The 16,908-nt window shown below is 38.8% G+C and overlaps 1 protein-coding gene across 3 annotated transcripts in view; it reads left to right on the top strand.

Annotated features, from left to right (window-relative positions):
• The window catches only part of PDE8A (phosphodiesterase 8A), a 95,756-nt gene that overhangs the window by 16,479 nt on the left and 62,369 nt on the right, over positions 1–16,908 (top strand). For all 3 annotated transcript variants that reach the window (XM_004708089.2, XM_045286309.1, XM_045286310.1), the window contains exons 3-7: positions 64–120; positions 969–1,023; positions 7,791–7,879; positions 13,287–13,365; positions 14,689–14,826. In XM_004708089.2, coding sequence (XP_004708146.1) covers positions 64–120; positions 969–1,023; positions 7,791–7,879; positions 13,287–13,365; positions 14,689–14,826 — 418 coding nt within the window. The remainder of the gene's footprint in view (positions 1–63; positions 121–968; positions 1,024–7,790; positions 7,880–13,286; positions 13,366–14,688; positions 14,827–16,908) is intronic.

Below are 16,908 nucleotides of genomic sequence, written 5' to 3'. Positions count from 1 at the left end.
TTTTTTTACAGAATTGTTTTAAGCTTATTTTACAATGTATGTTTTGCTGTGTTTTGTTTTAAGAACTATCAGAGCATCAAATATCTCAGAAAACACAGTTATTGTTGCTGTTGTATGCAGGTAAACTTTACTTTTTTCCAGTATTGAAATTCCAGCATCAGTGTAATGTTTGCTCTTCCAGATGGTTGAATAATTATTTGTAATAATTATTTGTAATAATTATTTGTAATAATTATCAGTAAGTTTGGCCTTACTGATTTTTATTTCATTTACTTCTCCAAGTAGCTTCATGTAGAGAGCATCTGTGAATTTGAACTGTCGCCTACTTTACAAATAGGCAAAGCTTAAAACCAAAACCAAATTCACTGTCATGTAGTCAGTTCGGACTCACGGCCCCACTGGAGGACAGAGTAGAATTGCCCCTGTGCATTTCCGAGACTATGCCTCTTTCAGAGAGGGTAGGAAGCCTCGTCTTTCTCCCAAGAAGCAGCTGGTGGTTTCCAACTGCGGATCTTGTGGTTAGCAGTCCTACCAGTAACCCACTACACTACCAGACCTCCTTTTTAGAAACAGGTAAACTGTCAGGGAATTCCATCCCTAAATTTTTTTTTTTCCTAGTGGTATCATCTTAGGGGCTTATAACTCCAGATTTCCATGAAGATTTCAATTGTAGAGGAGTAGGCAAAATCTTTTATTTGGAAGTGAAGAAAAAATAGAAATATGTGAGAGGGCAGTTTTGAAATAAATGTTATTTAACTTACATATTTTAATAGCAATAAGAAATAACTGTGTCCTTTAAACTTTTCTCCTGAGCTGTTGGTGGGGAAGAAGGGCCTTTTTTTCTTTTTTTTAAAAATAAACTGAAAGTGGAAGCAAACAGACGATCTAATTATTATAAAATCTTTACATATTAAATAGATGTAATTGCTAAAAGACAATCTCTGAACTTTTGCTATGTTGTTTTGAAGGACGGAAAAAGAAGAACCATCTGTATTGCCCTTCGTTAATGCTGGCTTTACAAGGGTATGTACTAGCTTCTTTATTATGCAAGTATAATTTATTATGGGAAATGATTTTCTCACAGTTTTATGCCCAGCAAAACTATTGAATTATTTGAAGTTAAAAAAAATCCTTGTGCTATATTAGATTTGGTATAACTTTATAGCCAGATAACAATCTATCATACTTTCTTGTTCTCTGAAAGCAATGTCTGCTAAATTCCTATAAATGTATTAATGATTTTACTCGTTACCATTATACCCTGGCATATATTCTTATAATGTTTATATGTGTGCATACAGCTTTATTAGATTTGTGATTCTAGAAATAAGGTAACCCAAACACTATTCAATCTATTGATTTCTCTTAAGCCAGAATTCTGCTGGGGACTTTGGTCAGTAGTTTACAAATGAGGCCTTGGAAATCGTGGTGGAGAAAATTTAAAAAGGCTGACCCTTAGGCAGATTTCTAGCTCACATTTGCATCAGTGAGGTAGTTAAGAAACTTCAAGCTATGCGTTTAATTTAAAGTGGTTTGGGAAGAGTAGTATTGTTAGGTACCTGGCAGAAGTGAAGACAAATCCTTCCCAAAGGAAGACACCTTTGTCTTTGGCTTCAGAAAGCCTCCACAAGTCCAGGAACTGTTACAGAGAAAGAGGTAGCACTCTGTCAAAGCTCATAAATCCTCAGAGTCATAACATCATGACTAAGAACTAGATATTCTTCAGATTGTGGTATTTTCAGATATGGATAATAAAGCAATTATACAATGTAAAAAAAAGAAGATAACATAAGCCTAAAGTTATCAGAAAGGAATAGAAAACTATAAAAAGTGATATAGCCAATTTTAAACAATAAATTTGAGCGTTGAGAATTCAAACATAACTGAAAAATGTTGAACTTAGTCAATGGGTCAGCAGAAATTATCCAGGATGTAGACCAGAAATATAATGATAGAAAATAAGTCAGAGAGGTTAGGAGCTGTTGAGAATAGAGTGTGAAGGGTTAGCACATAATATAATTGGAGCTATAACTCCCAGGGGACGGGCAACATAAAAGTGGGTGAAGGGAGACATTAGTCAGTGTAAGACCTGAAAAAATGACAATAATTTATAAATTATTCAAGGGTTTACGAGGGAGGGAGGTATAAACACGAGGAGCTGATACCAAGGACTCAAGTAGAAAGAAAATTTTTTGAAAATGATGATGGCAACAAATGTGCTTGACACAATGAATGGATGGATTGTGATAAGAGGTGTATGAGCCCCCAATAAAATGATTTTATATACATATAAATAATTGGAGCTTCAGAAGGAAAGGAGAGAGAATGGGGCAGATAAAATATTTGAAGCGTGAATGAGAATTTTCAGAACTGATGGAAGTGAAAGACTAGTTCACAGATTCAAAAATTGTAGCAAATCCTAAGTAAATAAAAAGAAGACACATCATTGTAACTCCCCCAAATATGAAAATCAAAGAGAAAATTTTTTAAAATCAGAAGAGAAAATAATTACCTTCAAAAATGAGACTGATAGGCAGTTTGTCAACAGCAAGGGAAACAGCGGAATAATACTGTTCTTTTTTATTTTAATAAATCATTTTATTGGAGGCTCTTACAGCTCTTATAACAATCCATACATCAATTGGATCAAGCACATTTGTACATATATTGCCATCATCATTTCCAAAACATTTTCATTCTACTTGAGCCCTTGGCATCAGTTCCTCATTTTATTCCTCCCTCCTTCATGAACCCTTGATAATTTATAAATTATTATTATTTTCATACCTTACACAGACTGCTGTCTCCCGTCACCCATGTTCCTGTTGTTCATCTCCCTTGGCGGGGGTGGAGGGGCAGTTATATGTAGATCATTGTGATCAATTTCCCTTTTCTTACAACACCTTCCCCTACCTACTCTCATGGTATCACTACTCCCATTATTGTTCCTGAGGGGTTTATCTATCCTGGATTCCATGTGTTGAGAGCTCTTATCAGTACCAGTGTACATGCTCTGGTCTAGCTGGATTTGTAAGGTAGAATTGGGGTCATGATAGTAGGGGGACAGGGAAAGCATTAAAGAACTAGAGGAAAGTTGTATGTTCTGTCGGTGTTACATTGCACCCTGAATGGGTTATCCCTTTCTTGTGACTCTTCTGTGAGGGGAAGTCCACTTGTTTACAGATGGGCTTTGGGTGTCCACCCCCCGCCCCCACTTCACATCAATATGATTGTTTATTCTGGATCTTCAGAAGCCTGATCCCATTGATATCTCATGATCACACAGTATGCTTCTTCCATGTGGGCTTGGTTGCTTCTCAGCTAGATGGCCAATTGTTTATCTTCAAGTCTTTAAGACCCTAGATGCTATATCTTTTGATAGCTGGACACCATCAGCTTTCTTTACCACGTTTGCTTATGCAACCATTTTGTCTTCAGTGATAGTGTTAGGAAGGTGAGCCTCACAGAATACTAGGTTATTAGAACAAAGTGTTTTTTGTGTTGATGCAGTACTTGAATAGAGGCCCAGTGTCCATCTGCGACCTTTCTTATTTAATATAATATATGTACCTAGAACTATGCCCCTATCATTATATATAAATACATTTACATATGTACATGCCTGTATTTAGATCTCTATAATGTCCTTTGCCTCCTAGTTTCCTCTCTTTCCTTTTACTTTCCTCCTGTCCCACTATCATGTTCAACCTTCCTTCAGTTCCTAGTAATTCCTCTTGATCAGGCATTCAACACTCTCCTCATCATTGATTTTAGGTCACTTGTTGTTCCTGGGTTTGTTGGCTCCCCACTTCCTTTCACCAACCTCCCCCTCTCACATGTCCCCCTCCCCTGGAACCATTGATCCTGTTGTTTTCTCCTCAGGATTGTTTATCCTTCCTAGCTTATCCAGATAGATGTGGGGGGGAAAAAAGAATTAAAAACAACAACAACAAAAGGAAAGCCTATAAATAGTTCCAGGTTTGTCTGTTGACCTTTATGAGTGCTTTTGGAATAATGTTCTTAATATTAGTCCTTAATATTTATTTATTAGCATAGAAGAAAATTGTTGCTAATGTAGAATTTTATACCCAGCAAAAACATCTATTAAAAATGGGATGAACTAAAGACTTTAAGATGAAAACTGAGGGTTCATAACTAGCAGATCTTCACAAAAGGTCATCCTAAAGGAAGCAGTTAAAACAGAATGAAGGTGATGCAAAAGTGAATGAAGGGCAAGTGAAATGGTGAATATGTGGTAAACGGCATTTACTACGTAAAACAGTAGGTATAATGTCTAGTTCAACTAGTGACTACAAAGAGGAAACAGCTGCAGCCCAACAATGATACCAGCCATGTTGCCATTCACCGTTAGGGCAAAAGAAAAGTACTTGGGGGTGGTTTTTTAAAAATTTATATCTATTTACCAGACCTAAAGGCGCCCTGGTGGTGCTTTCAAGGAGCATTGGACTACTGTTTACAAAACCATCAGACGCTCTGTGGATGAAAGCTGTCTGAGGTTTCATCAGATGAGGTTGTCTGTTCCTATAAAGATTTATACTTGGGATATCCGATGTAGGGTCACTATGAGTCAGAATTGACTTAAACCAGATCTAAACCACCATCCCCTCCAAGGGAGAAAGACAGGGCTTTCTACTCCCATGAACAGTTACAGTCTCGGAAACGCACAGGGGCACTTCTACCCTGTCCAGTAGGCTCGCAAAGTGTCAGCATCGACTTGATGGCAATGAGCTTTGTGTTTTGGTTTTGAGAGCACATAATACTCTTGCAACAGCAGGGCGATTTTAATATTAGCTCGTCATTTAACTTCTAGGTGTTTGCAAGGTTTGTGGTGGAGGTAAAACATTCTCATGGGGTTACCTAGGAGAAATGGGATGTGGCTTGCAGTTCAAATATCTGAAGTTTTCATCTTTGTGGGAAATATGTGCAATAGAATATATCTACCTGGGAGATTTTCTGTTCAGCAGGGAAAGGAGGTCTCTACATTGTTATTGTTTGTTAAAGCCTTGTAGATAATCCCAAGAAGCAGCCAAGAATTGAAGACCACTAAGGGAGGCCTAGCAAGTTGGGGCTTAAGTCCTAACAGTAGATATGATGTATTTAGGAGAATGTGGGATTGAGTTGGCTTAGGACGTCTGCTGTATTTGTGGCTCTGCTTGCTTGCGGGATGGGGTTCAGATGAGGAGACTGATGTCTGAGCAAAGCATGTTATCACATGCTTCCTGAACATTCCAGACCCAATACCCATTTTCCATCTTCTGTGCTCTTTGAGATCCCTGAGACATAAGTGAATACTGGGGAGAGTCAGAAAAGACAATATTCAAGATGCTATAAAACAGGCAGAGCTCAGAGGAGAGGCCAGATAGTAGAAACAAGATGCTATATTTTAGTCACATGTGTTAGGATTTAACCTTACTCTAGTGGTTACATGTTGGGCTGTTAAACTCAAGGTCAGCAGCTGCTCTGTGGGAGAAAGACCAGGTTTTCTACTCCCATAAATAGTTAGTCTCAAAAACCCAACGAGGTGGTTCTACCCTGTCAATAAGGTTGCTTTAGGATGCTATGAGTTGGAATTGACTTGATGGCAGTGAGTGAGTTCTACCTTTGGATCCAACATGTTTAGTAAGTATGTACATTCATGCCCATGGTTGCATGCATGGGTGGCCATGTGTTGAAATATACATAGGCATTTCTCTCCATCCCAAGATCTGACCTGCAGACCAGATGCATTGTCATGAACCAAGTCTTCCAGACAACTGGAAACCCCTTAATTGTCTCAAGCCCCTACACTTTCGCTGCTGGCAGTGGCACAAATACTATGCTCAGAAGTCGCTCTTGTGTGTTCTTGCCTAGTCAGTAATAGGTGCCTGTGTGGACTGGCAATGTTCTTGGATGTTTTTGTAGCATCTGTGCTAATCGGGGGAGGGATACAGGTCTAGGACTCCTTCCCTCACAGCAGATATGTAGATGTGTCACTTCCATGAGACTTCTAAGGATGAGAAGGACTTATATTTTAGCCAGCATGAAATTACTGTGCCCATAACCAACAGTCCTTGCCTTCCCTCCAGAGGATGGCAATAGCTGTACTTGTCCTTCATGTAGCAATATGTAGTTACATTGCCTTTTTCATCATCTCATTTTATTCTCTCAGTGATCTGCAGTAGTAGGAGTAGCATTTGTCTTACTTCAAACATAAGGGAACAGGTTTTCTGAGATGGCTTACTTAAGGTCATACAACTTTTAAGGCATGAACTTGGGACTGAAGTGTTGGGTTTCCTATAGCACTCAGACAAGACCCTGACTACCTGTTCACATGAAATATCTGCCTTTGCACTGGCAACAGAAGGAACTCTGGAAGGTGCCCCGTCTCCTTACCTTCTTCCTTAATCAGATTCGATGTGATCTATTTATTGAGCAGATAAAAACAAAGAAATGTTCACAGAAATAGGCATGAGTTCACAAGAAGTGGTGTAGTGGTTATGCATTGAGCTGCAATCCACATGATCAGCGGTTTGAAACCACCAGCACCTCTGCCAGAGAAAGACTGGCTTTCTACTCCCTTAAACAGTTACAGTCTCAGAAACCCACAGGGGATCTCTGAGTCAGCATTGACTCGGTGGCAGTGAGAAATGTTCACAAGTAAGTTTTACATCTGAATGGACCTATGTGACAGAACATAGTGGCTTCTAAGATATCTTCACGGGACACATCATTTGGTTGTGTGGATGTGTGCTTCTTGGATCCATGTAATTTGTTTTAGTTGAAATGAAATGTTTCCATTATGCAAATGTTATGAAAAGAGAGTTTATACCCCAGCGATAAATACTAGGCAATCTATAACTGTTGTCAGTTTCTCTACGGTGGTTTCAACCAAAAATCTGTCTCAGAAGTACAGCCAGAGTGCTCTTTACAAGCAAGTACGGCAAGAATTCATTACACAAATTTTAGACAGGTTATCAGAAGGGACCAGTCCCTGAAAAGGATATAATGCTTGGTAAAATAGAGTGTCAGGGACCCTCAAGGAGATGGATTGACACAGTGGCTACCAGAGTGTGTCTCAAACATAATATGATTGTACATAGGGTCCCTGTGACACAGTTACACCCAACAACAACCAGGTAGCAAATTATTGTCTCCATTGAGGTTGAGTTGAGATAACATGCAGGTGCACATAGAAATGGTTGCCTATTTTTGCTTGCTCTGAGCTTGCAGAAATTTATAGAGGATTAAATAATGCTATTAATAAGTGAATGTATTCTAAAAGCTAAATAGCAATAGGATTTTAGTTCATAAATGTCTCCTCCATATTTTAGCCTCAGCTTTTATCAGTGCCATGCAGACAATCCAAAACCTCTTAACTCAAACCAATAAAAGAAAAATATTCTAAAACGGTATTAAAAAATACAGTTTAAAAAAAAGTTAATTTGGTATCCATAAATTTCATCTCTCATCTTCTGTTCATCATTAATGATAAAGTGTATTTTAGAATTCGGTTGCCAAGATGAAGTACTTGTTAAGAAGCATTATTTGTGAGGAGCTGATACCAAGGGCTCATGTAGAAGGAGAATGTTTTGAGAATGATGATGGCAACAAATGTACAAATGTGCTTGACACAATGGATGTATGTATGGATTGTGATAAGGGTTGTATGAGCCCCCGATAAAATGATTTTTAAAAAATGACAAAAACAAAAGAAGCATTATTTGTATTGAATACATGAGTTTTTACAGATGCATTTATATTTATTCACATACTTCACCTTTCTTTTGTAGAGATATTTCGAAAACTCCAGCATCATGGCCTGTTACAATGAGCTCATCCAGCTGGAGTATGGAGAAGTTCGATCCCAACTGAAACTCAGGTAACTCGTCGACTGCTGGGAAGACCCTGGGTGGCCAGGCCAGTGTCGTGAGTGACAGTTTTGCTGGTGGTTCCTCTGTAGCCATAACTGATCTCTTGTTAAAATGGGATGTGGCAGTGAGGAGGGAGATGGCTTGATTTCTGGTGATCCCCGTAGTGATTGGAGACCCTCATTTAAAGAAGGGCACCAAAAGAACTCAGTGAACAAAAGCAGGACATACTCAGTACTGTATATACTCAATTATTGGTTTTGGTTTTTTTAAGAAAAAATGCTTTCACACACACAAACATCCTGTTGTAAACACTGGTTATCTCTCGGAGATGACGTTTTTTCTTCTGTTGGTGGTGCTGTCTGCTAACTACAAAGTGAGCAGTTCTCTGCCAGGCACTGCAGTGGAGAAAGACGAGGCAGTCTACTCCCATGAAGCTTCTCAACCTCGGAAACCCTACATAGGATTGCTTCGAGTTGAAATTGACTTGATGGTAGTGGGTTTCGATTTTTAAAAAATAGTGTTTTATAATTAGCTCTTGATAATGTTTTTGTTTTAAAGTGAAATAAAGATGAAAGCCTGGTTCCTTGTAGAGCAAGAAAAACAGAAAAATATTTAATGTAGAATGATGAAACTCTGTCTCCTTTAGTCAATCACTGTCCGGTAAATGCAATCACTGACCCTGTCTTAATCCCTAAGAACCTTTGTAATATGGGCACTTCCCGTCATCATCATTGCTATTCTCTTAGTTTAGGTCACTATCATCTCTTACCTGGATGACTGACATAGACAGTTGGTCCCCCCACATTTAATCTGCAGTAATACTCCTTCTGTGTTACTGTTCTGCGGCTCCCCATGGCCTCCAGGATACAGTCCAAACTCCAAATTGTGGCCCTCTGGGTTCTCGCTGCTTGTCTATCACTTATCCTTGTGGCTTCACCTCTCATTGTGCCCTGACAGCCAAATGGAAATGCAGTAGTTCCTGGCTTTTTAAAAGTTTGCTTTATGCAACTTTGCTCTTATGAAACACCTCCCTGCATTTGGACCTATTTTTGCTAACAGAAAAAATGTCAAAAGAGGATTTTCACTTTCATGAAAAAAAAATATGAAAAATTAAACCAGCATTTAGCATTTGTTTTGCAGCAAGCCTTTTAAGAGCCAGCTTGCTCCTCAAGCATGAGAGTGCATTACTAAGTTTCTTCCTGGGAAGTACAGTCAGTCTCTCTGCATGCAGCCAGCATAGCTTTGAGCTGTGTCTCCCAACAATTTATGTCAGTGTTACTTTGTGTCTTATTTGGGCAGGCTATTTTTTGGAATGCTAAAGAAATTTCCCTATATACATTAGTGGTAATTGCTGTATACCATTTTGGCTTATGAAATATTTCACAGGAACACACTACTTTTGGATATCCGGTGAAACCTACATAAAAATGTGAAGAGAAAGAAAATATGGAGCTATAAAGTTATAGAAACAGCATCGTTCTACTGGATATTAAAATGTATTTAAAAGTTGTACCAAGGAACTCTGTTACTGCTAGATTAGTGAGCTAGAGTAAGTCTAGAAAGAGACAGTACATTTAAGAATTTAGTTTCCAATCTATATGGCATTTTAAGTCAACAGAAGACAGAGTGGATTTTTCTTTTTTTTTAAAATCATTTTATTAGGGGCTCATACAACTCTTATCACAATCCATACATACATCAATTGTGCAAAGCGCATTTGTACATTCATTGCCCTCATTCTCAAAACATGTCCTCTCTACTTAAGCCCCCGGCATTAGGTCCTCATTTTTCCCCTCCCTCCCCGCTCCCCCCTCCCTTATGAGCCCTTGATAATTTATAAATTATTATTTTGTCATATCTTGCCCTGTCCGACGTCTCCCTTCACCCACTTTTCTGCTGTCTGTCCCCCAGGGAGGAGATCACATATAGTTCCTTGTAATCGGTTCCCTCTTTCCAACCCATTCTCCCTCTACCCTCCCAGCATCACCACTCACACCACTGGTCCTGTAGGGATCATCTGCCCTGGATTCCCTGTATTTCCAGTTCCTATCTGTACCAGTGTACATCCTCTGGTCTAGCCAGACTTGCAAGGTAGAATTCATATCATGATGGTGGGAGTGGGGAGGAAACATTTAGGAACTAGAGGAAAGTTGTATTTTTCATCGTTAATCCATCGCCCCCTGATTGGCTCATCTCCTCCCCGAGACCCTTCTGCAAGGGGGTCTCCAGTGGCCTGCTAAGGGGCTTTGGGTCTCCACTCCGCACTCCCCCCATCATTCACTATGGTAAGATTTTTTGTTCTGATGATGCCTTGTACCTGATCCCTTCGACACCTCGTGGTTGCGTAGGCTGGTGTGCTTCTTCCATGTGGGCTTTATTGCTTCTGAGCTTGATGGCCGCTTGATTACCTTCAAGCCTTTAAGACCCTAGACGCTATACTTTTTGATAGCCGGGCACCATCAGCTTTCTTCGCCACATTTGCTTATGCACCCATTTGTCTTCAGTGATCCATTTGACACCTCGTGATCACACAGGCTGATATGTTGTTCCATGTGGGCTTTGTTGCTTCTGAGCTAGATGGCCGCTTGTTTACCTTCAAGCTTTTAAGACCCCAGACGCTGTATCTTTTGATAGCCGGGCACCATCAGCTTTCTTCACCACATTGGCTTATTCACCCGCTTTGTCTTCAGCGGTTGTGTCGGGAAGGTGAGCATCATAGAATGCCAATTTAATAGAAGAAAGTATTCTTGCTTTGAGGGAGTACTTGAGTGGAGGCCCAATGTCCTTCTGCTACCTTAATACTAAACCTATAAATATAGGTACATAGATCTATTTTCCCATCCTCATATAAATATATTTGCATATGTACATGCCTTTATCTAGACCTCTATAAATGCCCCTTTCTCCCCGCTGTTTCCGACAGAGTGGACTTTTCATTGAATAAAATTGTGACAACTGGTTAATTATTTGCAAAGAACATATAAATTCCCATATCACATTCCACTCAAAATAGACTCCAATAAATTTAAAGAGTTAAATGTAAAAATAGAACTACACAAATTGGACAAAGAAGTCATCCAATTCCATAAAGGAAAAGTATCAGAGTAGACCACATAAAGATGGCAAGTTTGTTTAAAGATTTAAAAAGTAAAACCCTTAAATACTGTTAAAATTGTAAACACATGACAGATTCGAAAAAAATATTTGTAACATATAGGACAGACAAATTAGGTTAGTATTATAAACATGTGAAGAGCTTTCATGAACCAATTTTATAAAGGAAGCATAAAAATATATATGAAGCTGTGGTTACGATTGTGTACAAGAAGTATAAATGGTTAATAAATATGAAAAGAGGTACGGCCTCAATAGTAATCAAAGACATGTAAATTGACTGCCATTGAAAAATTTCCCAGGTCTTCAAAAATCAGAAAGAATAACATAGCCCAGTAGTAGAATTTCTCCCACTTCCATGTTATGTCATAAGTGAGAACTTTTTCTTATTTTAAATTTTTAAATAGCTTTTTAAAGGTGCAAGCACACACCAAGTTTTGATCTTTTATGTGACAAGAAGTAGCTAGTTTTTATTAGCTAATCTGCTTTGTTTGTTTAGCAATACCAGGAATAATTTAAAATCATTGTTATTCTTACCATGTTCTTATCTCTCAGCTTTCTTAATAAGCAGGCAGTGGTTTTCTTTGCCCTGTTTTTAGTCTTCTGAGGCAAGAGAATCGCTGCTCCAGCCTTTAGGAGACTTCCTATGTGAGAAAAAACCTAGAAGCAATCAGAATGTGGAGTCTTAAGATATTTGTTGAATAAATTGCCATATAATCATGTAATAGGATATTATATAGTTCTATAAAGTGAGGATTAAAATGGTAATTATTTATATGAAAGTATATTAATATATATCAAATGAGAAAAACATGTTATAAAACTGTAGCATGTGATACACACACACAAAGGGCTTTAAAAAAGTTCCTGGAGAAGTAGACTTTAGAATCGAATGGAATTTTCCCCTGGAGTGTTTGGAGCTGTGCCTGTAGAAGTTGTCTGGAGCACCAATGCATATGTCTAGGTGTTGGGATTTCAAATCACTTGAGCTTATTTTTTGTTAACAGCTTTTTTGAGAGAGACTTCACCTATCAGATAATTCACACACTCAAAATATATAATTCAGTGGCTTTTAGAGTATTGTTATTTACCCTCAAACCGAAAACCTGTACTCTAAAGTTATTACTTTCCCATTCCCTTATTTCATCCATTCCCCTGAGCCCTAGGCAGCTGCTAATCGACTGTCTTTATGGATTTGCTGATTCTCAATATTTCATATAAGTGCAATCATAATAAGTGACCTTTTATTGTCTAATTACTGTAATGTGACCTAATTTTTTTAAAGGTTCATTCGTATCGTCATAGTGGTAGCAGTATAGCAATACTTCATTTTGTTTCATGGCTGAACGATATTCCATTATTTGACTACACCACATTTTGTTCATTCATTAATTGGTGGACAATTGGGTTGTATCCACATTTTGGTTATTATGAGTAATGTTGCTGTCAGCATCTGTGTATAAGTCTTTATGTGGATCTATGTTTTCATTTCTCTTGGGTGTATCCTTAAGGAGTAGAAAAGATGGATCAGAGGGAAAGTCTGTGTTTAACTTTTGAGGAACTACCAAACTTTCCCAAAGGCACTGTGTTTTATATTCCCACCAGTAGTGTTTAAGGGTTCTCATTTTGCTACATCCTCACAGTCTTTTATTATACCCACGGCAGTGTGTATGAAGTGGTATCTCATTTACTTATGCCTATCTTTATTTTATAATCACCTTTAATAAACAATTGCTACTTGTATAGGAAAATATTTTCAAACACTGAAGGCATGGGAAAATTCTTACAGTAAGACAAGTGAAGAAAGTTAGTCATTCCAGGCAACCGCAATTTTGTAAAAATATTTTGCTTCAAATAATAGCTACAAATGATTAAGTGCCTCCTTCCTGCCAGACTCTGTGCAGGGTATTTGGCGCCATTCTTTTGTGTAGCCCTCACAGGGCCTTTCTAAGGGCTGAGAAGGTACACTTGAGGAGAACTCAGTTACTTGCCCAAAGAGCTATGAATTGAGCCTTGGGGTGTGCCCCCTTCTGGCTCTCACTGCCTCTCAGAGTGGATGGAAAGACATCAAATGGTGTATAGTGTTGATCCATTGAGGGGGGAGGCGAGGCACCAGAGATGTCTGTTTCTTCTTTTATGTGTTCTAATACCCCCTCCCTTCCTTCTTGAATATGTATGAATTACCTTTATAATCCGTCAAAAACAAGCAAATCACCCAAAATTTAAATAATGTAGTAAACTAAAACTGTATTTGACTGTATAGTCTTTATATTAATCAGTGCTGTTTGTCTATCCATAAAGGGCTTGTAATTCAATATTCATTGCATTAGAGAAAAGTCAAGAAGCAATTGAAATTACTAGTGAAGATCACATTATACAGGTTGGTTTATTTGGAAATTTGTCCTTCTGGGTCTCTTATTCTGTTTGCTTTCATTTTGAGCATTGTACCCCTCTGATATGATTTTTTTTTTATTCTGAACATTATGAGATCATTTTTTCCTTTGAGGATTATCAGAACAAAATATATAAAATATAATTTAAATTAAATTCAATATAACTAAGAAAAGATAATAAAGATGAAGGTGCTAAAAATGTTAGACATGCCACATTTAGATTCATATTTCTGTTTATGTAAATATTTACACTTAAGGAAACTTATTAGAAATAACTAAAAAAATCTTAGAAGTAGGGGTGATTGAATAAATTACCGTTGATTAACAAGTAGTTTTATGTAAGTGACTTGAGATTAATAATTTGTACTTTAGCTAATGTGAAAGAGTTATGCCAGAAACATATTCCTTTTGTCTAAGAAAAATTATCTCCACTGTGATGTTTGTTCTTGGCCCTCCAGTTATCACAGTTTTAACTTGTACCTTTCTTGGTACAGAGTCGATAGCATCACCATTCGGGGATCATTGCCTTTGTGTCAGGCTGGTTTGTGCAGTTTTGCATCTGTTGTCATGTCTGTACGAATAGGTAGGAATGATAATATCAGCATCCCCACTTACCTTCATAAAGATGTTCTGAGGACTGAAAGTCCTTACTGTAGTGCTTAGCAAGGAAAACAAACTTTGTTGAGCAATGTAAATTATTGTTCTGGCAGCATTATTACCAAATGCATAGTTTTCCCATATATTTTCTTCTAGTTTTATAACCCCATTTGAAATTTAACCATGAAGCCCTACGTTTATAAACACTTCTAGTTCGTAGCATGCTTCCTACACATACAACTCATTTGAATCATATGAGATAGGTAAAATAAGGAAAAGTAGAGTCTGAGTCAGTTCCTGGGTGGTGTAAATGGTTTGGCACTCAGCTACTAGCCACCCAGAAGACAGCTCTGGCAATCTGTTTCCAAAAGGTGGCCGTTTTGAAAACCTTTTAGGACAGTTCTACCCTGCATGCACAGAGTCAGAGTTGATTCTGTGGCAACTAACAACAGTGTGGTGCTACATTTCATTGTATCACAAACAACTCTTTTGGAGCAGTGTCCTCCACTGTCATTGTTGAAAGCTTCTCTGGACTCCAGGGTTCTTCTCTGAGTGTGCTCTTGCAGTTTTAGAACCGCCTTGCTGAGGGCTGCTTCCTGTACTTTCTGGAGAGTCAATGTGATGGCTTTGGTTGAAGATCCTTAATTGCCCTCCTTTCAAAAATGTCTTTTAAATCCCTTGATACTTTTTTCCCCCCTTTGTCTACCCACCAGTATGCAAATCCTGCTTTTGAAACAACAATGGGCTATCAGGCCGGTGAATTAATAGGCAAGGAGTTAGCTGAAGTGCCTATAAATGAAAAAAAGGCTGACTTGCTCGATACTATAAATTCATACATCAGGATTGGCAAGGTAAGTAAGAGGTCAGTACCTTTTTCACTTTTAAGTATCAAGCATTGCACATGCCTGGTAATGTCAGTCTTACTCTTCCCAACCACCTGAGGACAGGTAGGAAGTTTTATCTCTCATCCCCATATTGCAGGTGAAGAATCTGAGGCTAGGAAATTATGTGATATGATTAGTTCATATGCACAATGACTTTAAGATTTAAAAACACCATTTTCATTTTTGTAATAACTAATCTAAGTGGTGGATGCTGGTAAATGGTTCTGGGTAAAGGACTGGCAATAAGGCAGCATAGCCTCAGAACTCAGCACAGCAGTTCACCGAGCCTCATCCACTCATTTCACATTTTTTGGGTGCTAGGCATTATGCTAGATTTTGAGACAAAAAGAAGAATAAATGAGAATGATTCCTGCCCTCAGTAAGTTTTCAATGTGATGAGCAAAGCATCCCAGTCATTCTTGGTGCTTCCTGTTGAGCTCGTGTTCACTGTCACAAGTTGCGTATGAAAAACAAACAGGAAAACCATTGCCCAGTCATTCTTGGTGCTTCCTGTTGAGCTCGTGTTCACTGTCACAAGTTGCGTATGAAAAACAAACAGGAAAACCATTGCCACCAGGTCGAGGCCAGTGCACAGCTCACCTTCAGGACATGGTAGGCTCTCATCTTTCAGAGTGCCACATTGTTTCCCTTCAGAGTGACTGGTAGGTTCAAGCTGCCGACTTTTCAGTTAGCAGCTGAGCACTTAATCACTTGCCACCAGAGCACCTATCGAAGGATGGGCAGAGATTTAGCAATCTATTTATTTTAAACATAGAAGTTGGTGACCTGTTCTTTCATCCCTCTAGAGACACCAGTGGAGAAAGGACACCCTCTCCCCTGTGGCCTTTGACTCTCCCATAGTACAGTTGCCGAGGGTTCTTGTGAATATTGACCTTCACCTAGAAGGGAATCTGACATGGCCCCAGTGTACCTTGATCTGATGACATTCCAGGTTTCTATCCCAGGAGATGCGAGTGGATAATGAAGAGGGCATTTAGAACTGTGAAAACAGCTTCTTCCTTCCACTGGGGCTTGCTGTTGGGGACCAGGTACCAAGGGCCTCAAACTTGGACAACAGGAGATCTATTCCCTAAAATCTATATTTATGTGAACAGAGAGATGAAAGGTTGTTATACTATCAGTCCCTATCCTGCTTTTTTATCCTACTTGGTTATGTTATGCATGTTTTGAAGTTCTTTGAAGTGCCAGAAAAGCAGCCACTTGCCCTTTTTTAGCAAATGGATGGTGTACTGGCCACCCCTACAGCAAGCAGGCTGGTTTGCTGTCCTAAATATGTATTTATTTAACTTTCAAATGTGAATTGAGTGAGTTTACAGGGCACATCAATTTCCACTCAACACTTTTTTTTAATCATTTTATTGGGGGCTTTTATCACAATCCATGCATCTGTCCATTGTGTCGCACACATTTGTACATATGTTGCCATCACCATTTTCAAAATATTTTCTTTCTACTTGAGCACTTGATATCAGCTGATTTCCCCCACTCCCCCATCCTTTCTCTCTCATGAACCCTTTATAAAGGGTTATTTTATAAATTTTTTTTTCATGTCTTATACCGACCGCTGTCTCCTTTCACCCACTTTTCTGTTGTTCGTCCCCCTGGGAGGGGGTTATATGTAGATCATTATGATGGTTCCCCTTCCCTACCCACACCTTCCCCTTCCCTTCCTGGTATCGCTACTCTCATTGTTGGTCCTGAGGAGGTTATCTGTCCTGGATTCCCTGTGTTGCAAGCTCTTATCTGTACCAGTGTACATATGCTTTGGTCTAGCCAGATTTGTAAGGCAGAATTGGGGTTATGGTAGTGGGGTGTAGGAAGCATTAAAGACCTAGAGGAAAGTTGTGTATTTCATCGGTGCTATACTGCACCCTGACTGGCTCATCTCATCCCCTTTTGTAAGGGGATGTCCAATTGTCTACAGATGAGCTTTGGGTCTCTACTCTGCCTTCCCCCTCACTCACATTGATAGAATTTTTTGTTCTGGGTCTTTGATGCCTGATACCTAATCCCATCAGCACCTCGTGA

The sequence above is a fragment of the Echinops telfairi genome, unplaced genomic scaffold (assembly GCF_000313985.2).
Source record: "Echinops telfairi isolate 266 unplaced genomic scaffold, ASM31398v2 ScPeMD7_7;HRSCAF=31, whole genome shotgun sequence".
In the NCBI taxonomy this organism is placed as follows: Eukaryota; Metazoa; Chordata; class Mammalia; order Afrosoricida; family Tenrecidae; genus Echinops; species Echinops telfairi.
This window is presented reverse-complemented; position numbering and strand designations above follow the sequence as displayed.